At 43.0% G+C, this 23,487-nt stretch overlaps 2 protein-coding genes across 3 annotated transcripts in view; one reads left to right on the top strand and one right to left on the bottom strand.

Annotated features, from left to right (window-relative positions):
• The window catches only part of BABAM2 (BRISC and BRCA1 A complex member 2), a 213,924-nt gene extending 212,515 nt beyond the window's left edge, over positions 1–1,409 (bottom strand). The window contains exon 1 of the mRNA XM_054162432.1: positions 1,292–1,409. The gene's annotated coding sequence lies outside the window, so the exon portion shown is untranslated. The remainder of the gene's footprint in view (positions 1–1,291) is intronic.
• A 93-nt stretch (positions 1,410–1,502) lies between these two features.
• The window catches only part of RBKS (ribokinase), an 87,397-nt gene continuing 65,412 nt past the window's right edge, over positions 1,503–23,487 (top strand). The window contains exon 1 of one of the 2 annotated variants that reach the window (XM_054162430.1): positions 1,503–1,827. In XM_054162430.1, coding sequence (XP_054018405.1) covers positions 1,778–1,827 — 50 coding nt within the window. In that variant the 5' untranslated portion in view covers positions 1,503–1,777. The remainder of the gene's footprint in view (positions 1,828–23,487) is intronic. The other variant, XM_054162429.1, reaches the window with a different exon arrangement.

Here is a 23,487-nt window from a genome sequence, read left to right as displayed (position 1 = left end):
AATAGATGTGGTGACCAAAGCTGAACAGATGCACTTTTCAGAATAAATTGTAGTATGTGATTCCCTATCTTTGTGTCAGCAAAATGTGCAGACATGGTCAAAGCAAGAGATCAGTGACTGTTAGCAACTGTCCCTGGTTTTACTGCATTACTTGTCTGATTAATATAATCTATGTAACAAGCCAGATAACCCAAACTTAAGGGTCACTGTCACACCCTGCAATTTATTTTGTAAATGGAAGCCTTTACTACCCATAACACAATTAGTACCATTTTTGTACACTTCAGGCATCATTTATGTATTTTTCCCCAGCTTCATTTTCCCACAGTACTGACAGTACAGTACAAACTCAAAGGAATTAACAAAACCAAGATTCACCAGATCATCTTCCTCCCAAAACATTTGAAAGAAAAAACCAAACACTTGAACCCTTGCAGATTCAGCAGCCTATCATTAGGACTTCATGCAAATATAACATTTGCTTTACAGTGACCATAATATCACAGGCACTGCTTCAGGCAATGAGTCCAGAGAGTCTCCAGCGGCCTCGAGAGTCTCCAGATACAAGGTGCTTTGTTCCTCCACCACTGACATTAACTGAAGCCAAAGGCCAATACTGTGGTAAGAGGCCCTGAAGTGCAAGGGAACCTATCCTGTCTAATCCTCTCGGAGTGGCTGTCCTCAATCTATTTTTGCGGTGTTCACTTTGAGGGTGGCAGTTAACAGGTGTCTCAGCGTGTGGTAAACTGGGGACCCATAACCACCTCTGGGTATAATGCCCAAAAACATTCTCCCACACTTGAAATGCCAGCGGCGTAGCCCCCAGCTAACCTCCTCCAAGCCCCGCACCATCCCCCACTACTCCTCGCCTCAGTGAGGCTCTCAGGCCACGTGCAGGCTCGACGCACCGGGCGCTGCCCCGTGGAGAGGCGGCGGAACCGCCACTCGAGGCGCTGCGTGCCGTCGCGTCCCGCCCCGCCCAGCCGCGGCGACGGCACCGGGGAGCGGAGCAGGATAAACGACTGCCGGGCGGTGCTTAGGCCTGTCGTCGCCCTGGGCCGCGCCGGCCTCCGCGCCGCCTCATGGCCAATTCCTCCTGAGCCGGGCCTACAGTCTCCGGCGCCGGGTCACCCCTCACCCCATGGGCCCCGGCACTGGCGGAGGTAGAGCGGACAAAAGCCAGCCCGCCTTTCCTGCCTGTCCCAGCTTCTCACGCTTCCCCGGAGCCGGCAGGGGCGCTGCTCCCGCCTGCCCCTTCCCGGCCCCAGTCCCGGCCCCGGCCCCGCCATACCTACGGCGGCCGAAACACAGCCGCTTAGCAACGGCCGCGGCTACGCGCCCGTCCCGTCCACCCGCGCCAGGCGTGCGCGCTCCCGCGCCGCCGCCTAGCGTGCGCACGGCCGCCGTTCCCCGGGCCGGAGGGGTCTTCACTGGCCTCGATATTGGCGTCTGCCGTAGTGCCTGAGCGGACTATCTCTCCGGGCAACCATGGGGCTGCGGTTTCGTCGCGGCCGGAGTGGGTTTAGGGAGAGGGCAGGGATTAGAGACAAGAGGAGGGGACAGCCTCGCCAGTAGGCGTTCGCCAGGGGCACCCCTCCCGGCAGAAGGCCCCTGCGCGCCGACTGCCGCCGCCACCTTCCCCGCCCGTCGCCCCTGGCAACAGGCGAAGCTGCCGCGGCGGCAGCGGGGCCTGGCGCAAACGCCGGGTCCAGGGTCCAAGGCTCAGGCAGCGCTTTGCCGGGCTGCAGTGCCTGAGGCTATCCTGTATTCTGGCGCCATGGCCGCTGAGGTGGTGGTTGTGGGATCCTGTATGACCGACCTGGTCAGGTTAGTACCGGGGGAACTCCTGCAGGCCGGCAGGCCCCGACGTGCGGCCTTTTCGTGCCGTGAGGCCCCGTCGCGGGGCCTGTTTCATGCCCTCACTGGACGGAAGGGCCCCGAGGTCAAGGGAGTACAGGGCGTCTCGGCACCCGGGGCAGGGCAGTGGCTCTCTGCGCCTCCTAAGGGTAGGCTGGGCCGGGATCCACCCCGCCCTTCTTGCTTTGGGTCAAGGAATGCGGGTGTTAGTTCTCTCTCCAGGCCCGGACTGGAGGAGTGGGGTCAGCGCCAGGTGCGGTGGCGAGGATCTCTGGGCCCTGGGCAGAGGGAACCGCGGCGAGGAGTTGGCTGCGGTAGCTCGGGTGATGTCAGCCCTGCAAATAATACCGTGAAAGAAGACTATGGGAATGGGGAGAAGTTTGAAGGCGTTGTTTGCTGAAGCTTTGATCAACTGTCTGTAACTTTAGGGAGAGGAGAGACTTGGGTTTGTGTTTGCAGCTGTGTTAGGTGGCTCGGCTTTAGCCTTGCCAGGAAAACAGCATTTCATAGTAACCTGCACGGGAAGTTGTGAACTCTGATACTCTTTATCAGCAAAAGAGTTTGAAACGATTTTATAAAGGTAAATAAAGCTAGTCAACTGTAACAGTTCAAAGCACTTGTCTCCACTAGAAAAGCAAGAAAGAGAGTTTAATATTGAAAAGAAACTGTAGTTCCACGAAAGAGTAAATTTTAAGTTGATGGCACGCAGACATTTTACGTGACACTTTGAAAGATGAGAGGGAGAAGGAAGGCCTCTCAAGCTACTCATACCCAAACAGGTCAAGAAGCAAAAATAGGAAACCCTCAAAAATTTAGCACCTGTGCACCCCAAAGCTGTTTTTTAAATGATGAAATAATTTAATAAAGGAATGTCTTAATTCCCTTTTATTCATTTTCTAGGCATTTTGCTTTTAGAATGATCTACTTGGGTCTCATTGTTTGGGGGATTTTGTACATAGATAAGGTTTGGGAACTTCTTTTTAAAATCAAAATACAGAAGTTCTGGTTCTGACAGGGTTTTATAGTTAATACTAAATACGCAAAGAAGTCAAGCAAAATTGCAAGAGCTGGCAACGACTAACCTCAATTGGCTGACCTTGTCGGCCCCAGTAAACTCCAAGTCAGCCTTTGACTTGCACTGTTTCAAGCACATCTGTTTTTAAACTATGTGCGCAAACTTTGTTAAAATAGGGTTGAAAAATATATGTCTGGACCGAATCAGCTTGCTTGCTGGGAATTCTACAGTAAAATAAACAATTATTCAGTCAGCTGACAATTACATCAAAGCCTGTGGGTCAAGGAAGCGTAGAATTCATGATCTGAAGAATGTGCTGAGGAGTAAGTACAGTTTAGGCATAGACATGTTGCAGAAACTATGAAAACTCTTAAATAATCATAGAACCTCCGTCGGAAGTATTTGATGCCTTATGTAACCTGCAGAGCATGCAGCTTTCCAAGATGAATAGTTGTCTTGCAAGTCAGAGTAAGAACCTGTAGAACTAATCTTGGTGTTATGTGTGAATGAGCTGGTGACATTATATCGAAGTAGAATGATCTAAGTCAAGATGTTCCTTTTCCTGTCCCTCCAAAATGAGGGGGGGAAATAATAAAATTGTCTACCAGTTTAATCACTGCTGAGAGCCACAGCTTTGGACGACTTCTTGATACAAACAAAACCTTCCATTTTTTTGGCTACAAGTTTGATATGGTAGAGATGCAGTCATTTATTTGGAGCTATATTAATTAGCCCTATTGTAAGCAGAGATTAAACCATGGGTTGTAGCTGTAGATATTGTTACACTGAGTGGGTGAAGAAAAGCCTCTTCACTTTTCAAGTCAGTTGAGGGCATTTCTTAAATCCTACAAATGATATCACAAGAATGTATCTGACTCACCAGTATTACCCTCTCTTTAAGGAGCAGTGAAGGGCTTTTTATTAGTGATATAGTCATTTGCTTCAACTGAAAAAGAAAGGACAGCTTCATTCTTTCCATGACTAGCACAGGACTGCAGGCACTTAGTAGAAGAGCAGGTTTAAATTTACCTGGCAAGAGTTTAGACCATCTGAAATCTCCATGTAGTACCCATAGTTTAAGTGTATCCTGTGTTACAAAAATCCTGGTAGAATTGCTGAGAAGTACTGAACTGTAGGCTGGGATGCATGTAGGTGGAGAGCAAAACTGTAACTATGAAATAGGGATTGATAAGCAAGCTTTATTAAATGTAGTAAAACTTGTCAGATTAGGATTAGAGTTGATGCCAGAATGTATCTCTTGCCTGTATTTGGAATTTAGGGGGTTGTGTGCCTTCTAGGTTGAAAGCTAGGGTTCATTTCAGCAGGGATGAAAGAGCATCAGGTTTTTCTGAGTTTGTCATTTGTGCTGATGTTTCAGCTTGTAAAAGACATGAACAGTAGAAATCATGTTAAATGCCTATCACCCATTTGGAGACTAATAAACTAAGTTAGGAATGAGAGCCATGCAAAGTAAGTCAGACGCATTCTTTGAGAACATTGTGTTTGATAGGCGTAGTCACCACTGAAAACTATAGCCTATCATTCCCAGAAGATTGTCATATTGATGTCCACTCTGCCAGAACTAGTCAATAGTACATTGTAACTCAAACTGATAAAATTCCATGGCGGGCTTTTAGAGTGAAATTTTGGCCCTCTGTCAGGAAAGCTAGAAGCTCAAAGCAGCAGGCATTAAATGGTTAACATTCCCAGGCCTGTAGAGGTAAGATACCAAAAGTAAGAAAGATAAGCTTCAAGCTACCATTAGACATATGGTGGCCAGATTCATCACTGGGGAAAAAAAAAGTTAACACATAGTGTTTTATTCAATACAGTAAACTGATGATTTAAGGAAAAGTAACCTCTGTGTGAAAAGGAAATCAGCTATTTGAAATTTGCTACATCTTATGTACTGACTAAGAAAGAAAAGGATGAGGGCCTTCTGTTGAAGACAGTATTCAGATGTAATTTTGGGAAATAATCAAATTCAGAAGAAAGGGTAGTGTGCCTTAAAATCATTTTAAAGGGAAGAGGCCCGGTGGTTTGCTTTTCTTATTGTCTAGTGCTGCAGTGGCAGAATGTGGCTTGTCTAGAGTTTAGTATAATCAAAACAACCTCGCGTACATACATGCAGTAAACCACACTATTTTGGCTTAACAGGGCCAGGAACAAAACATATTTGTGGTCACAATCATAATCAACATTTCATTGGCAATAGCAGGCAATAGTAGTAGAAAACAAAAACAGCATTATTCTATACGATCTAGATATCGAACCAGATGGGTACCATCCATAGTATTATTTAAATAGTTTCTGTTCTGACTCATATTTGCAGGCTGGTTGTGGCATTGGCATTTTAATTCATATTAAATCAGGACAAGACTAAACATATAAACCAATGAGAGTCAGACACACTAAAACAGAATAAACAGGAGCAACTTTGGCGTGGCAATTGAAAACAGCAGAAGCAAAGAACAAAATGTAAGATGGAAAAACAGTCTCTGGATACTTACAAGAGCAACAGTTTTTCACTTTAACTCAAGAGAAGGCTACCACAGTTCAAATACTGGAAAATTTTGTGTCTCTGTGTGTGTGTGTTAGGTTTCTCAAAATTTGAACTCTTAGCTTTTTGTGGACCTTTTTTCTTTTCCTCAGGTTGCTTAATTCCCTGTAGGGAGTAGAACTAAAAGTTCTACTTCAGTGCTGTGTTGTAACAATCATTGTTAATGAAATAATAATTGCAAGCACTAAACTGTTTGACTGAAAGCATTCAGCAAGAGAAGAAAGACGCAGAAGAGCATTGAGCTCTACAAAGTAGTATGATGCTATGCTGAAGTGGACAGTGGTGACAAACGCACATCCAAAATTAACATCTAGCCTGATCCATGCATTGAATCATCCTCACTAATCAAGCACAATCTCTGCTTGTGCAAAATGGCAAAATCACTTCCATTTGTGAGATTTGGTGTCCTGTTCTTAACATAAATCTCTAGTGGTGGTTATCGTCAGCTGAGGTGTGGAAGTAAGTGGTTCATTGTCCCATTGCAAATGTCCATGATGCAAAACTATGTCTGTATTTTCTTATTTAAAGTGTAATATTTGGGACAATAATTTCAGGCTTTTTGTGGGTGAATGTGGAAAGGAATTTTCTTACGTTTCTTTTGAGTAAGCAGAGAAAGTCTCACAAGTTAGTTTTTTTACTTGCTTTGTTTCCAGGTCTTTCATATATGCTCTCATTTCCACCATTTCTCGTGCACAAACAGTCACCAACTTGTAATGTTTTTTTCTTTCTTTAATACCTTTTTCTGCTCTTCAGCTTCTTCTAGCAGCAGAAAAGCATTCTAGAATCCTTCAAATCTCTTTCATTTGTGTTTTTGTTTTTATCTGTAATGCTTCCCCTGCAGCAGCCACTCCTCATTCTAGTCAATCTGCCATTGCCAGCAGCATGGGAAAGCACAACTGTGAAGGAATACAAGCTTAGTCCAATCGAGGAAATTAATCTTTGGATCCAGAGAAAGGCATCGAGGCATGAGAGAATGTGTCATCTGTGAATTGTTTAGTTTATGTAATAGTGAAAAATCTGGGCTTGATTTCAGACTCTCTACTATTCTCTTGTCTTTTCTGACCTAGCAAATCTGGGTGTATAGTAAATGCAGGATGTGCAGACTCAGTGTTTTGTTCTTCTGCTGCGAGTTTTGACGACCTAAAAGTGATTTAGAGAAACTGCCCTTTGCCTTTTCATGCCTGGCAGGAGGAATTCTGTATCTTGAGGGCCTAGGAAGAAAAGCAAGATAAAAAGCAAGTTGATGAAATCCTCAGTAATGGAATTCAGTAAGAAAATTGTGGTCTGTTCATATGCAGCTTTTGAGTATCTGGAGTAGCCCAGACACTACTCATCTGACGTGGGGCCTGATCCAAGCTCATTCATGTCAAAAGAAGCTTTTCACTGCTGGAAACTGTCATTAAATTGTCGTCCCCCTGCAAAACCTGAGCGATCAGTTTATTTTAGGGTGAGACACAGTTTAATGTTTTAGTGTCTTGTAAGTATTTGGCGTTATGCTCCAGACCTGAAAAGCTTCCAACAAAGTTCCTCTAAGAAAAAAAGACAAAATATTGAAGAGGCGAAAAGGAGGGGAAATGTCTGGTTGGATGGTTCTTAAATTAACAGAAAATAACTAGGGCAAGGCCACCAATGATTTTTTTTTTTTAACCCATTACAAGAGCTGTATTTGCAACTAAGGTTATGAACCCCAAGCAAGAGACAGTGAGCCATTGATCCCAGCTGGCACTTTCTGAAAGAAACTGTTGTTTGTGCAAAAGAGGATTCTATGGGTCCTCTCTGAGAAGGACTTATGGTGCTAGAACACCTGCTCAACACTCGTCTTTGGTTCTTATCCATGAAAACTTCCCTGCCCCCCCCCCCCCCCCCCCCCCCCCCAAAATGCAAATGTGGAAGTTTTAAAACTCTTGGGAAATATGACTGTGAAACTGCTCACAGGGTGTCTTTCAACTCTGACAAAAATGTTGCTTTCTTGATTCTATTTAATTGAAATCTTCCTGCCCTTTCATTTAGTGTCTTCGTGCCCTAAGATGCTGCGTGCTGTAATCAGGAGCTGCCTTTCCTTCCAGAAGTAGTTCCATTTCAGCAGTAACTAATATGACTCTTATTCTTTAGACTTGTTTATCTAGTTCAGTTTTAATAGTATGTATTCAATAGTGCTTTTGAACTACAGAATAGCCCTTGTGGTACTACAGTCAGACTTGTACTACATGAATGGCATAGCTGAAGTAATTTCTTTGGCTTCCCAGTAACCAGAAGGTAGGACTACTTGTCCTAGTATGTGTTTGAAAAACATTTTGAAGTTAGAGGAGAAGAGGAACCTGAAGATATACAAGTCCATGGGACCTGATGAAATATATCCCAGAGTCCTGAGGAAATTAGCTGATGTAGTTGCCAAGCCATTCTCCATGATCTTTGAAAAGTCCTGGCAGTCAGGTGAGGTCCCTGGGGACTGGAAGAAAGGAAATATCACACTCATTTTTAAAAAGGCTAGAAAGGAGGACCCTGGGAACAATCAACCTGTCAGCCTCACCTCCGTGCCTGGGAAGATCATGGAACAGATCCTCCTAGATGCCATGCTAAGGCACATGCAAGACAAGGAGGTGATTCAAGACATCCAGCATGGCTTTACTAGGGGCAAGTCCTGCCTGACTAAGGTTGTGGCTTTCTACGATAAAGTGACTATGTCAGTAGATAAGGGATGTCAGCTATCTGGAATTCTGCAAGGCCTTTGCCACAGTCCCCCACAACACCCTGCTCGCAAAGTTGGAGAGATATGGATTTGATGGGTGGAGGGTTCAGTAGATAAGGAATTGTCTGGATGGTTGCATCCAGAGGGTGGTGCTCAATGGCTTGAAGTCTAGGTGGAGTGGTGTCCCTCAGGGGTCTGTACTGGGACCTGTGCTGTTTAATATTTTTATCAATGACATAGACAGTGGATCGAGTGCACCATCAGCAAGTTTGCAGATGATGCCAAGCTGAGTGATGCTGTCGACACACCAGCAGGATGAGATGTCATCCAGAGGGACCTGGACAAGTGTGCCCAGGTGAACCTCATGAGGTTCAACAAGAGCAAGTGCAGGGTTCTGCACCTGGGCTGGAACAAGCCTCACTACCAATAGAGAGTGGGGGATGAGGTGATAGAAAGCATCACTGCAGAAAAGGACTTGAGGATGCTGATGGATGAGAAGCTGGACATGAGCAGGCAGTGTGTGCTTGCAGCCCAGAAGGCCAATCACGTCGTGGGCTGCATCAAAAGCTGCATTGCCAGCAGATCCAGAGAGGTGATTCTGCCATTTTACTCTGGTGAGACCTCACCTGGAGTACTGCATCCAGGTCTGGAGTCTTCAGCCTAGGAAGGACGTGGACCTGATGGAGAGGGTCCAGAGGAGGGTCACAAAAATGATCAGGGAATTGAAGCATCTCTGCTACGAGGATAGGCTGAGGAAGCTGGGGTTGTTTAGCCTGGAGAAGAGGAGGCTCCAGGGAGACCTAGTAGTGGCTTTCCAATACCTTAAGGGGGCCTACAGGAAGGATGGAGAGATACTGTTTACAAAGACCTATCGCGATAGGACAATGGCAATGGCGTCAAACTAGAGAAGAGCAAATTTAGATTGGATGTTATGAACAAGTTCTTTGCTATAAGGGTAGTGGATCACTGCAACAGGTTGCCCAAGGAGGTGATTGAGGCCCCTTCCCTGGAGATAATTCAAGGTGAGGCTTAATGAGGCCCTGGGCAACCTGGTGTAATTAAGGATGTTCCTGCTGAGTGTGGGGGAGGTCAGACCAGATGACCTTTAGAGGTCCCTTCTGGCCTGTACCATTCTATGGTTCTAAGAGGGGTAGTGTGCTTTGTAAAAAGATAGGGAAAAGATAGAAATTGGAGGAAGAATTGGAGGAAGGTCTTTAAAAGGGGGTGGGGGGAATAGGAAAGACGTAAGATTTTACTGCAGAAAGTGTGTGAAGAGTTTATGGAGTCAAGGTGGAGATAACAGGCAGGGAAACTAGAATCCTAACAGCAACAGTTCCTCAGCTATCTAGAGCCCTCCCCCCCCATTTTTTCACTTTTCCTTTTTTCATCTCCAACTGGTTGCTTGCTTTTTGCAGTTTTCTCACATGAGCACATGGCAAGGTTCAGGGAAAAGCTGATGTAGCCCTGCTGTCTTCTCCAGCACCAGCATTTTGGAAGATGTGGCACCCAATAAGTCATGTTACCTCCTTCTTCCCATGAATGAGTTCCCAGCTGTCTGCTTCTGTTCCTACCAGCTGCAGTGTCTGGTCTATTTAAGTTTGTAAATTGCTTTGAGATTCTTCAAGATGAAAGGTTCTACTTAAGTGAGATCATTATCACCTTCTACATTTCTACACTCCCTGTTTTCTGCTCAGGCTTCTTGTCTGATCTCAACTTGGGGTCCTGCACACTACTCAACATTCCCAGCTCACAGCAACACAAAGCTTACACACAGATTAGTTTCCAGTCTTTTGAGTTGTTTGATGCCTCTCAGAGTACTTCAGAGCTGAAGGTTAAATGTATGTATTTTCCTGAGCTGATGCCAAAATATTTAGCACTTGCCACACTGAGTTCATATTTCTGAATTTGCATCTGACTTCATGTTATTTTGTGTGCTTCAGAAGACTGTATAGTTCTCTTCCTCCCACTTCTGAAGTACTTACTCATTCTAGGAAGCATTCCAGCTACAATGTTGTTCTGTGATCCTACACTATATTCTTATAGCCATACTCTGTTCTTGTTTTTGTGGTTAAACTGTAAGCCTGTCAGGGCAGGGATTTCACTCTTGTCTGGTGTAGTGAACTTACAGAGTGGAACTCTGACAGAAGTTCAGAGGGCTCTCTCTGTTCCAAGACTCATAGGCAGTGATACGGTGTTTGGACAGGAGTACCCCTTTTCAGCTGCATATATAGATGTCATCTTCACCTTCTATATTTTGACTATTAGGAGAGGCTTTTCACTGTATAGTATTTATGTGTGTTTATTCCCAATGCCACTCACATTCCAGTGAAATTTCCCTCTTTCCTGTGAAAGTGAGGTCATCTTAAACCTGTGTTTATGCTACTGAAGTTATTTCCATGGCAGTAGACTATGATATCATCAGTGGAGGATTGTGCCTTTCCTCTGTGTGTTAGCAATTAAAAATTATGGTTTGCAAGATAAAACTGGTGTTTACCAAGCTTTTAACTTTGGTCCATATGAGGCAGGGAAACTATTGCTTAATTCTCTAGAGAGTTCACTTGGGTAATGGAGTAAACGAATTCAGAAACATTTTGATCCTAGCAGGTGATATGTTTTGGGGATATGCTTTCCTAATGAGAGAAGAAAATCAGCTACTCCATCTTGTGTTCTCTTGCCTGGCTAGAACATTTGTCTGAAACACCCATGATACTCATGGTTTTGTTAGAAGAGGACACAGTCTCAAGCTGCGCCAGGGGAAGTTTAGGCTGGAGGTGAGGAGAAAGTTCTTCACTGAGAGAGTTGTTTGCCATTGGAATGTGCTGCCCAGGGAGGTGGTGGAGTCACCATCCCTGGAGGTGTTCAAGAGGGGATTGGATGTGGCACTTGGTGCCATGGTCTAGTCATGAGGTCTGTGGTGACAGGTTGGACTTGATGATCTTTGAGGTCTCTTCCAACCTTGGTGATGCTGTGTGTGTGTGTGTGTGTGTGTGTGTTATTCAGGGCTACTTAAATGCTTGAGTGAAATGGTCACAATTTTCTAGTTTCATTAGGCTGGCATTTTCCCTCGTTGGAGGTCAGTAAGCTATTATACATACCCACACAAGTAAAGCAGCATGGTTGTCAGTCTTAATCTTTTAATCATGGGGTCTGTGGTGACAGGTTGGACTTGATGATCTTTGAGGTCTCTTCCAACCTTGGTGACTCTGTGATTCTGTGTGTTCACACAGTTCCTAATGCTGCAAGATGAAAATGGTGGATCCACAACATAATTTATTTGATCCCTTTAAATGCTTAAGATTTTTTAAGCTGAGGAATTACACTTTTTGAAACAACAGTGAAGAAAAAGGGAAAGGAGATAAAAGTATACAGAGGAAGAACATAATCACTCTTGCTATAGCAACATGAGACAAAAGTTGTAGCCATTTTTTGGTAATGCAGTTTAATTATAGAAATATTCCATACCTGTGCACATTTCAGCCTGCCTTCTCACAAAACCAAAAATGAACTCTCATAAAATATCTGTTTAAAGAATTTGGGTCAGAACATGAAGGGGGAAAAAAAATCAGAATGAGTTACCCTAGTTACATACAAGACTTGCATGTCTCCAGTTTCACAGAAATTCTAGGGTGTGAAAAGGTTCTTCCTGAAATTATTACTATGTTAGTAGCTACAGTAGAAAAAAAAAATCATTTTCCCATGACAATCCATGCAGGAATGGAAGAAAAGACAGATAGATAGAATTACTATATGTTGTTTTTGAAGACTGCAACAAAGCTGGGGAAGGGTTTGGAGCACAGCCCTATGAGGAGAGGCTGAGGGAGCTGGGGTTGCTTAGCCTGGAGAAGAGGAGGCTCAGGGAGACCTTCTTGCTGTCTCCAACTACCTGAAGGGAGGTTGTAGCCAGGTGGGGGTTGGTCTCTTATCCCAGGCAACCAGCATCAGAACAAGAGGATACAGTCTAAAGCTGTATCAGGGGAAGTTTAGGCTGGATGTTAGGAAGTTCTTCCCAGAAAGTTATTTGCCATTGGAATGTGCTGCCCAAGGGAAGTGGTGGAGTCACCATCACTGGAAGTGTTTAGGAAGAGAGTTGATGGGGTGTTGTTGCCATGGTTTAGTTGATTAGATGGTGTTAGGTGATAGGTTGGGGTCAGTGATCTCAAAGGTCTCTTTCCAACCTGGTTTATTCTATTCTATTCTGTCCTATCCTATCCTATCCTATCCTATCCTATCCTATCCTATCCTATCCTATCCTATAACAGATCTAGCCCATATTTACGGAGGATAAAGTCAGGTGAAGTTACAGAAACCTCCAGAGTATGCAGCTTCCTGATAGTTCTGCATTCGTGCTGAACCTTCATCTGTCTCGGGACGGTGCAGGGTGACAACCCCTTTAGAAGAAATCAAGGAGTCAAGAAATAACAACTTTATGATCAGGGAAGAGCCCCTTGGAATAAAAGCTTGTTTACCAGTTGTCCAATATCAACAGAAGGATTGAGAGGTTTGTGTTCATTTCTGCTACAGAAGAATGTTCCTTTTATCTCAGCAGTGCCTAATAGCGTATGGCTATGGCTTCACATTAGAACATCCCACATTCTGCTTTCTGTAGGTTTCTTAAACATCTATGCAGTTCCACGTAAACAGTGTGAAGAACAGTGATACCCTGGGCATTGTCAGTACTTCAGTGTATATCATAGACTTCTGCTGTATCCCAGTGATACTGATTGAATATTATTTTGCATTAGGAATGTCACTGTAATTTCTTGCTCCAATTAATCTGATTTTATCATGTAACTCCCACAGTTTTTTATTGGTTTGGTTAGTGTCCCTGCAAATATTGGAAATTATTTTGACTATATAAAGTAAAATATCTCTTGCTTCTTCAAGTCACACAGGACTCACAGAATCACAGAATCAACCAGGTTGGAAGAGACCTCCAAGATCACCAAGTCCAACCAATCACCCAAACCTAACTAATCAACTAGACCATGGCACTAAGTGCCTCATCCAGTCATTTCTTTAACACCTTCAGGGACATCAACCCCACCACCACCTTCACCAACCTAGTTAATTCTATTTTATTCTATTCTGTTCCTTCCCATTCTTTATTTGCAGCTCCAACCAACACATTTTTTTCTTTCTGGTGTTTATATTATCAGGATTTGTGCATCTTGTATAAACAGATCTGAGAGAAGCTAGAAAGTATAGCAACTGTCTGGAGGAACAAATTAGCAAAAGGAAGGTTCTTTGGAAGCAAAAGTTATTTTTTGAAAGATGAGAAGCTGGAAAAGAGCAATAGAGAAAAGAAGTGCACTGCAAGAATGTGAAGAAGAAGAGTTGGAGACAAATAAGGGGAAATTGTACTAATAGGATGAGGGGAAAGATTTTAAATGGAAAGAAGGCAGATTTAGATTTAGTCCAGAGAAGGGCAACGAGACTGGTGAGAGGCCTTGAGCACAAGCCCTATGAGGAGAGGCTGAGGGAGCTGGGATTGTTTAGCCTGGAAAAGAGGAGGCTCAGGGGAGACCTCATTGCTCTCTACAACTTCCTGAAGGGAGGTTGTAGCCAGGTGGGGGTTGGTCTCTTCTCCCAGGCAACCAGCACCAGAAAAAGAGGACACAGTCTCAAGCTGTGCCAGGGGAGGTTTAGGCTTGAGGTAAGGAGAAAGTTCTTCCCAGAGAGAGTTGTTGGCCATTGGAATGTGCTGCCCAGGGAGGTGGTGAAGTCACCATCACTGAAGATGTTCAAGAGGGGATTGGCTGCGGCACTTGGTGCCATGGTCTAGTCATGAGGTCTGTGGTGAGGGGTTGGACTTGATGATCTTTGAGGTCTTTTCCAACCTTGGTGATACTGTGATACTGTGAAACTTACCAGTTCATGTAGATTAGGTATTAGGAAGAAATTCTGTGAGTATGGATAGACACTAGTAGAGGTTGCCCAAAGAAGCTGAGGAGGCCTCATCCTTGGGCATCCTTCTCATTATTCAAGGCCAGGCTGGATGAGACTTTGAGCAACCTGATCAAGTGGAAGGTGTCCCTGCCATGACAGGGGCTTGGAACTTGACGATCTTTAAGTTTCCTTCCATCCAGGCCATTCTATGATCATTCAGGGATGACCTGGTATTGATCTAACACTGGAGAAAAAGGCGGGGGGGAAATGGCCTGCTGTCAGAAATGCAAAGAAGAAATAATAAAACCCAGAAGAGAGCACACAACTGACATTCAGGAACATTACCAACTTCTTATTTTATAATTAGTTGTCACAAAGATCAACGTGTTTTCTAAAGCTGCAGCTACTCAGGCAACATTCTACTGAAAAATCATTCTATCTTCAGGCTCAAAGTATGTGTTATTAGGCTTGGAAGAAACTTGGGGTGTCAGCATCAAATAACTTACTGCAGCTTGATATAGAGGCTAACAAGTGAAGCCATATAAAACAAGCAAACAAAACCTTACTGGTAAAGTCCTATGGAAAGAACAGCTCAGACAGCTCCTAGAGGCAACATCAAATATATATGGCTGCCCAAAGTGTTTTTACACAAATTTCTTACCATCAACCCTGTATGATTTTTATTGCAGCTTTTGATTTGTGCCAGCAGCTCTTTACTGTCAGGAGTGCTGAAGTTTAACCACAGATGTATGTTTAGAAATGCGTGTAGGAAAATGGTTATTTCCATTAACATTACAGTCAGCAAGTAATTCATTAACAAGACAGCAAAGAACTATTAACCATATCATTGTGTAGCTCATAAGGGGGGAAGGAAATACTGTGTTTTCAGTATAGTACCTGTTTATTGTGACAATATTTTCAAAGGAGTGTCTTTTACACAATTTCCATTTTGATCTGCAATTTCTATATGCTGCAGGAGAGTTAACCTAGGCAGCAAAGGCCAGGCACCTTCCTTAACCCTGCACATTCTCATCTTTATCCCTGAAACCTTAATGTTACTGTAATCCAAGATTTTAGTGGATGCTTTTCTAAGTAGATTGAACTTCAGATAAAGCTTGTGTTTTTCTAAATCAGTGAATCAAGATAATATACTTTCAAAGTAAAAACTTGTCAAGTGAAGGCTCTGTGGATTTAGTCATGGAGTGGTCAGGCAGTTGGATTAGATAGAATTATAGAATCAATAAGGTTGGAAGAGACCTCAAAGATCATCAAGTGCAACCTGTCACCCAATACCTCAGGACTACTAAACCATGGCATCAAGTGCCACGTCCAATCCCCTCTTGAACACCTCCAGGGATGGTGACTCCACCACCTCCCTGGGCAGCACATTCCAATGGCTAACAACTCTCTCTGGGAAGAACATTCTCCTCATCTCCAGCATAAACTTCCCCGACTGCAGTTTGAGACTGTGTCCTCTTGTTCTGGTGCTGGTTGCCTGGGAGAAGAGACCAACCCCCACGTGGCTACAGCCTCCCTTCAGGTAGTTGGAGACAGCAATAAGGTCTCCCCTGAGCCTCCTCTTCTCCAGCCTAAACAACCCCAGCTCCCTCAGCCTCTCCTCATAGGGCTTGTGCTTGAGGCCTCTCCCCAGCCTCATTGCCCTTCTCTGGACACATTCAAGAGTCTCAATGTCCTTCTTAAATTGAGGGGCCCAGAACTGGACACAGTACTCAAGGTGTGGCCTAACCAGTGCTGAGTACAGGGGTAGAATGACTTCCCTGCTCCTGCTGGCCACACTATCCTTGATGCAGGCCGGGATGCCATTGGTCTCCTTGGCCACCTGGGCACACTGCTGGCTCATGTTCATCCAGCTGTGTGACTGTTTGAGGCTGTGCCTTTAAGGAAGGGGCACACTGGCTAAATGTTTATAAAATATTTTGTATTCTAAACGAATTTCATTGGCTAATTAAGGGGGGAGGTGACGGTCTTGGACCCAGGGGAGCTGGGACTTTCAGTCTTCTTTTCCCTGCTCTCGCTGCTGGCTGGATTGCTTCTGGGCTTCTGGCCAACAGATAAGTAAAATACCTGTATTTGTGGTGTTACATATAATCTGCTTCCTATATATGCTTGTAAATATATAGTCTGATTTTTTTTTTCCTCTGACTGGGTTTAGCTGTGGCTTCTTTCTCAGTGGGGGAGGGAAAGCGGAGCCTTTCCTTTCAACCCACCACAAGCTGTCAACCGGTACCCTCTGGTCCCTTTCTGCCTGGCTGCTCTCCAACCACTCTGACCCCAGCCTGTCGCACTGCATGGGGTTGTAGTGGCCAAAGTGCAGCACCCAGCACTTGGATTTGTTGAATGCCATCATGTTGGACTCTGCCCATCTCTCCAGCCAGTCAAGGTGCCTCTGGAGAGCATTTCTACCCTCTAATAGATCACCATCTGCTCCCAACTTGGTGATTATCAGTGTCTCTTTTGACTGACTTATGCTGTTCTACGCTATGCTGTTATTATTCTATTATTTTCTATGCTGTTGCTATTCCCATTCTCATACTAAGTTTAAATACATTGGTTACCATTCTGCATTGGGTAGTATATGTGTACTAAGTATTGTGACCCATATGGACTCTGTAGGAAGCATTGTACTTATAAACTTGATAAAAAAGACCCTACTGGCCAAAATTACTGTCATGAGTATGAGTTTTTAGAGCAGTTTGTTTAGGAAGATTACTAATATTTGTACTGCACTATACTTCATCTTGATGATGATAGAGTGAGAACACATCTACGGTGTTACCCTAAGTATTTTAATATACGTGGGTTAAATAGAACAATATGGTTATGTGCAAAACACCAATATTTAATGGTGGTTTGGGGTTTCCTGTTTTCTTCTCAAATTAAGAAGATGGGGAAAAAAGACTAGAAAAGACTGACAACCAGATTTGTAGGAGGGTCTCCAATTTTCTGCATGATCATAAAGCAGAAGCAAAGATGATTTTGTTGATTTACCAGTATGTAGGAAGATCATGATGACAAGGACAAGGACCCATTCAACCTTATTATCTCCACTTTGTTCATTGTTGTCTGATAAATCATGTCTTTAAGAGGAAGAGAAAAGATTAATGTTCACTTATGCCTTGTTTATCTTAATCTGACCTTGTGCATGTAAAGATTACTCTTTGCTTGGATTGCAAAGGTTGTTTTGTGTTGTTTTGGGTTTTTTTACTTTAACCTTTTAATCATGATTGTGTCCAGTTCTGGGCCCCTCAGTTTAGGAAAGATGTTGAGTTGCTGGAACGTGTCCAGAGAAGGGCAGCAACGTTGGTGAGGGGTTTGGAACACAAGCCCTATGAGGAGAGGCTGAGGGAACTTGGGTTGCTTAGCCTGGAGAAGAGGAGGCTCAGGGGAGACCTTATTGCTGTCTCCAACTACCTGAAGGGAGGTTATAACCAGGTGGGGGTTGGTCTCTTCTCCCAGGCACCCAGCACCAGAACAAGAGGACACAGTCTCAAGCTGTGCCAGGGGAGGTTTAGGCTGGATGTTAGGAAGAAGTTCTTCGCAGAAAGAGAGGTTGGCCATTGGAATGTGCTGCCCAGGGACGTGGTGGAGTCACCATCACTGGAGGTGTTTAGGAAGAGACTGGATGGGTTGCTTGGTGCCAGGGTTTAGTTGATTAGATGGTGTTGGATGATAGGTTGGACTTGATGATCTCAAAGGTCTTTTCCAACCTGGTTAATTCCTATTCTTTGCTATGCTATGCTATGCTATGCTATGCTATGCTATGCTATGCTATGCTATGCTATGCTATGCTATGCTATGCTATGCTATGCTATGCTATGCTATGCTATACTATGCTGTAATACTCTGTTCAGCATAGTAACTGTAGGCAGCCTTTTTCAGTCCTGGGTGAGCACGGCATGTTTTGGAGACAGCCTATTCCAACATTGCCATCCAATTGACTTGAAATAATTATGTAACTGCACTTCCAAAAAATTATATAATTGAGAGACCTCAAGGAAGGACAACATAGGAGGCAAATTAAATTGCAGAGCAGTAATTTTAAAAATGTCTACAATCTTTCTTAGATACAAAACAAATGTTTGGTAAGAATGATGGAATGTTTGCTCAGACCCAAACATCTGAAGATAGATTCATATTTGTTGGTTGGGGTTTTTTAAATCTTTTTAGAGCTTCAAGTTCAGAATTAAAGATTCCACAGATTATGAATTGCATCAGTGTTGTGCCTACCCTTTCCCAAAAATGAAACTGCTAAGGATGTGAGAAGTTATAGGTTTGTAGTTTCCTGAGAGCGCATTTGGCAGTTAGTGCAATAGTTTCTTTGTGTTTAAGGTTTCATCCACCTAACAAATTAGGAATTTGGATCCCTTGGTAATATCATTTCACTGCAGTGTGGTACAGTGTGCTACTGTAAATACTTCAGAACATTCATCTGAATGCATTCTTATTTACATAGAATACATAGAATACATAGAATAAACCAGGTTGGAAGAGACCTTCAAGATCATCGCGTCCAACCCATCAACCAATCCAACACCGCCCAAACAACTAACCCATGGCACCAAGCACCCCATCAAGTCTTCTCCTGAACACCTCCAGTGATGGCGACTCCACCACCTCCCCAGGCAGCCCATTCCAATGTGCAATCACTCTTTCTGTATAGAACTTTTTTCTAACATCCAGCCTGAACCTCCCCTGGCGCAGCCTGAGACTGTGTCCTCTTGTTCTGGTACTGGCCGCCTGGGAGAAGAGACCAACATCCATCTGTCCACAACCTCCCTTCAGGTAGTTGTAGAGAGTAATAAGGTCACCCCTGAGTCTCCTCTTCTCCAGGCGAAGCAACCCCAGCTCCCTCAGCCTCTCCTCATAGGGCTTATGTTCCAAACCCCTCACCAACTTTGTTGCTCTTCTCTGGACTCGTTCCAGCAAGTCAACCTCCTTCCTAAACTGAGGGGCCCAGAACTGGACACAGGACTCGAGGTGCGGCCTAACCAGTGCAGTGTACAGGGGCAGAATGACCTCCCTGCTCCTGCTGGCCACACTGTTCCTGATGCAGGCCAGGATGCCATTGGCCCTCTTAGCTGCCTGGGCAAGCTTCATCTGACTAAAATTTGCTTCTCTGCAGAGGGTCAGCAGAAATGTTCGTGAAGTTCTTGAAGAGCTGTGGGGATCTCTTCTCATTCAACGTGTTTTGAATTTTGGTCTTTTTAAATTGAGGTTGTGATTGCACATATAAGATGATGGTACCAGTCTTACGGCCCTCCTACCTGCCATTCATTCTCAGCCATTCATTTCATTTTTTTTGCTGCTTGAGATTTTCACCAGTTTCTTCAGTTCAGCTGCATACCCATTCAGTAATAACGTCTATAAAACAGTTTGGTGGTGTTTATTGGTTGTGTGGTGTGGTTTTTTTAATAAAAATATGTTTGATAAAAGATATGTATTTTATTTGGTGGCAGAACTAAGTAAAAAGATTTCTGCTGCTCTGAACTAATTCATCACACGCTTGTTTGTAGTGACAAACCTTGTATCACATAAAATAGAAGACGTTTTGAAAAGCTCCGACTGGAAAATGGGGTAAAGCTTTTGCGTCTCACTCTGCCACTGTTCTTCAGCACTGTTCTGCAAAGGGGCTGCTCCTTAGGCATCAGTTATTTCTCATGGTACCAGTGCTGGTAGTGTTTCTACACTGTTCATTACTGTAAGCTAGAGAAAGAACCCAGACCATAAAACATCCAAGCAATAACCAGCTATTTGAATTGTCTGAAAAGTTAAATGTTTTTTAAAGAAGGTCCTGTCATGTTCAGGGACATACAGGGAACGAAAAATAGAGATTTTCTATGATTTCTAATTGTCTCCTAACATGTTTGTCCATCAGTAAAGATCTGAAGTGAGACTAAGAACCTAGAACCAGATAGCCCCATACTTAAACCAAACTGTAGTTAAGTAAATTCCTGAGGTAGTCTCTTTATAATTCTTGGAACTTTTCTACATTCCAATAAGATATTTTAGTGGATTATTAAAAGAGATGAAAGCATAAATGTGTAAAGAACATAAGATTTTGAAAAGAATTGTGGTCTTTTTGTCCCTGTGTTATGGGTACTTTCCCATAGCTCATGTTCAAATCTTTGAAAATGAAGCTAGACAAAACATACCGAGGCTAAACCAAAAGTTAAGCCAAATCCAAAAGAGGTCTGAGACTTTTTCACCACAATGTTGTACTAATATTCCTAGTCAGAGACAAGAACTGTTCTCTCCTTTGTATTTATTCAGTTCTGAGAATCATGAAAGCCCAGTAAATTGTATGTACTAGACAGTGGCTAGTTACGCCTACTCTGATCGGAGAGGGATTTTCCCCATTCTAGGGAATTCCCAGGAGGAGAGAAAGAGTCAGGTTGGTTCAGTCATTCAAAGGGAACTTTGAAATGCTGTATTTGTGCCACTATTTTGAGATCCCCAGGTATCTTTGCCTTGCATCAGGAATGAAAAAAAACCCCAAACCGCAAAAAAGGTTTAATGTTTGGTTTGATACTATGTAAGTGTCAGTCATCTTATATAATGTGATGTCTAACCTATGAGATATCTTCCTCCCTGAAAGGAGAATATTGGCTTTTCTAGAGGAAAAATTGTGTGTACTTTTCTCATGTACATGTCAGAAACATACTGATACATTTTGCTTTTCTTCAGTGTGTCTAACAAGCTAAGTATAATATACTATTTAATTAAACCTTAGTTACATAGCATTCAGTGTTTTCAACATGCAAATTAGTATCAAGTCATAGTTTCAGCATAGGTTTAGGGTAATCTGGCTGTACTCTGGCCAGCAAACACACTCCTGCTCTTCCCCTCACTCACTTTCTCAGTCCTGCAAATTCCTGCCCGCCCTAGTGCTGTACCATAATTTGGACCATTTGTCTGTTCTGAATTAAAATGACCCTTGGAACACAAATATTTTGAATTAGGAAGCTTCATGAACAATAAAAACAATGCAAGAGAATTGGTGGGAGAAAATACTCCTGAAGGGAGGACATGGTTTTCCATCAGCTTTAGTGAACAGTGATAATACATCTTTATAGTACTTTCTTGTGTTGAAAGCAATGAACAGACACTGATGTCAAGAACTGGAAGCAAACAATGATTAATATCAGGATTAATTCATGCAAATGCTGCTAATATATTCTCTCCCTTTCCCATCCTTCCTTCATCAGACTGTCTCTGAATATAATATAGTTGCTGCTTAGATGGTAACTTTTTAAGAAAAGCTGGAATATCAGGATAGGGGCATTAATGACTCAGTAACTTGTGCTTTCACCTCTAATTCAGTGCTTTAATACAGTAGTAAAGGATTTGGTTCTGTCTCTTCTGCCATCCTTCTAAAGGGATGTCTGTGTAAAAATACAAATGCTAATCAGCTCTTGCCTTCAAGGCAATTCACTCACTGGAAGAGAGGGTTGAAGTTACTGCAATAGGGAAATTTTTATGTGTACTTTTATTCAACCCAAAGTTCTGAAACATAAGTGGATATAAGATTCTTCAGTTCCCATGACCAAATATGGGCAGCGTTGCTGCCTGCTTTACATTTAAATACTGTTTTGTAAATATTCAGTCAGAATTCATTTCATAGAATCATGGAATCAATAAGGTTGCAAAAGACCTCAGAGATCATCAAGTCCAACCTGTCACCCAACACCTCATGACCACTAAACCATGGCTTCAAGTGCCACGTCCAATCCCTTTTTGAACACCTCCAGGGATGGTGACTCCACCACCTCCCTGAGCAGCACATTCCAATGGCTAGCACCTCTCTCTGGGAAGAACTTTCTCCTCACCACAAGCCTAAACTTCCCCTGGTGCAGTCTCAGACTGTGTCCTCTTGTTCTGGTGCTGGTTGCCTGGGAGACCAACCCCCACCTGGCTGCAACCTCCCTTCAGGTAGTTGTAGAGAGCAATAAGATCTCCTGTGAGCCTTCTCTTCTCCAGGCTGAATAATCCCAGCTCCCTCAGCCTCTCTATTCATATTGTCCAAAATATTTCAGGGTACCTCAGTCTGAACTTCATAAATATGATTCCATAGTATGATGCAAAATTTCCAAAACATGGTAATTTATCTCCCATCTAATAAATGTTGGAGGTTTTCAAGTTTAGTTTTCGGTTGTTCATAAGATGTAAGAGTTCAATATCTGTTGTGCCATTTATCCTCTCAAAGCTGGGCAGGGTATGTCACACAAGCAAAGGGTAGTCTGTAGGAGAGCAATTTAAATTAGGGTTTTCAGCTCAGTGTTTTCAAATTATGTCAAAGTTGTAAATGGAGTTACAAAACATTTTATGTAACAATTTTGAAAGCTTGTCTGACAGTTTTTCTAATTAACTTATTTAGCCTAGTTTTGGAGTCGCATTATCTGTTTCATCACTTTTAGGCTATTTTGAGTATTCTTTGTGACACCATCAATAAACCAAGAATTTATAGGGTTCCTTAATCATACAGATTACTCATCATTGCCTGTTCATGACAGAAGCCCAAAATGCTCATTAAAATTGTCTGATGTGAATCTGAAGGGTAGTTACAGAATTAAATAACAAGCAAATAGCATTATAGTCACAAAAGAAAAAAAATCTTTGAGTACTTGTTTCAGGGAAAGTGAAACCTCCAGGCTTATATGTATGAATTTGTTTAATGTGGAAAAGAAAAATAGGCTGTGGGATTGGAGAACTGCTTGAAAAGGATTGCAGTCATGCCTGACATGGAATAAGGTGGGGGTTTTATTTCCAGTGTGCTACAGGAACTTGCTGCATGCTCTTACCTCATCTGTTAGCCTATTTTTAAAATTGGCTAATTATAAATTACTGTTCCAACTTGATCCTTTGCCATTTGCCATGTACCTTTCCATCAAAACAATAGAAAAGGTCATCTCCCCATCTTCAACAAGCTGTTTGATTCCATAGGCAGTTGTTATGCCATGCTGCTTGAAATACTGAGGCCCGGATTCTCTGTTTTTTTCACCAGTGTAATTATAATACTTTCATTGGAGTTGCATGTTGATGCCTATGTTACTGAGAGAAGAATCAAGTCATGCCCTGGTCAGTGTTAACACAAGAATATGTAAGTTCAAATGTGCATCTTCAAAATGCACATGAACTCAGAGCAGTGCTATTAGCAGTTGTCTGCTGGGATGTCACATTTGTTAATCTTTGTCTAAAAGTATATCACTGTTTTGTGGAAACAAATTCTATTTAGACTAAGCTTTAATTCTGAAAAAACACCCTAAGGAAGGAAAATTAATTGAGACTTGATACCATTTTCATGCTGCAGAATTTAAATGAGAAGACAGCATGAGCTAGTGGATTGAGCTGATTTCTATTTTTGGTTTTGCCACTGGCTTCTTGGCTGATCTGAGGCACAAAAAGGCAGAATGACTTGCTGAAGTTTCACACCCACAAAACAGGAATAATGATGTTGTTCTG

Source organism: Dryobates pubescens, chromosome 6, assembly GCF_014839835.1.
Source record: "Dryobates pubescens isolate bDryPub1 chromosome 6, bDryPub1.pri, whole genome shotgun sequence".
Taxonomy (NCBI): Eukaryota; Metazoa; Chordata; class Aves; order Piciformes; family Picidae; genus Dryobates; species Dryobates pubescens.
The sequence above is the reverse complement of the archived record's forward strand: the minus strand, read 5'-3'. Positions and strand labels throughout refer to the sequence as shown.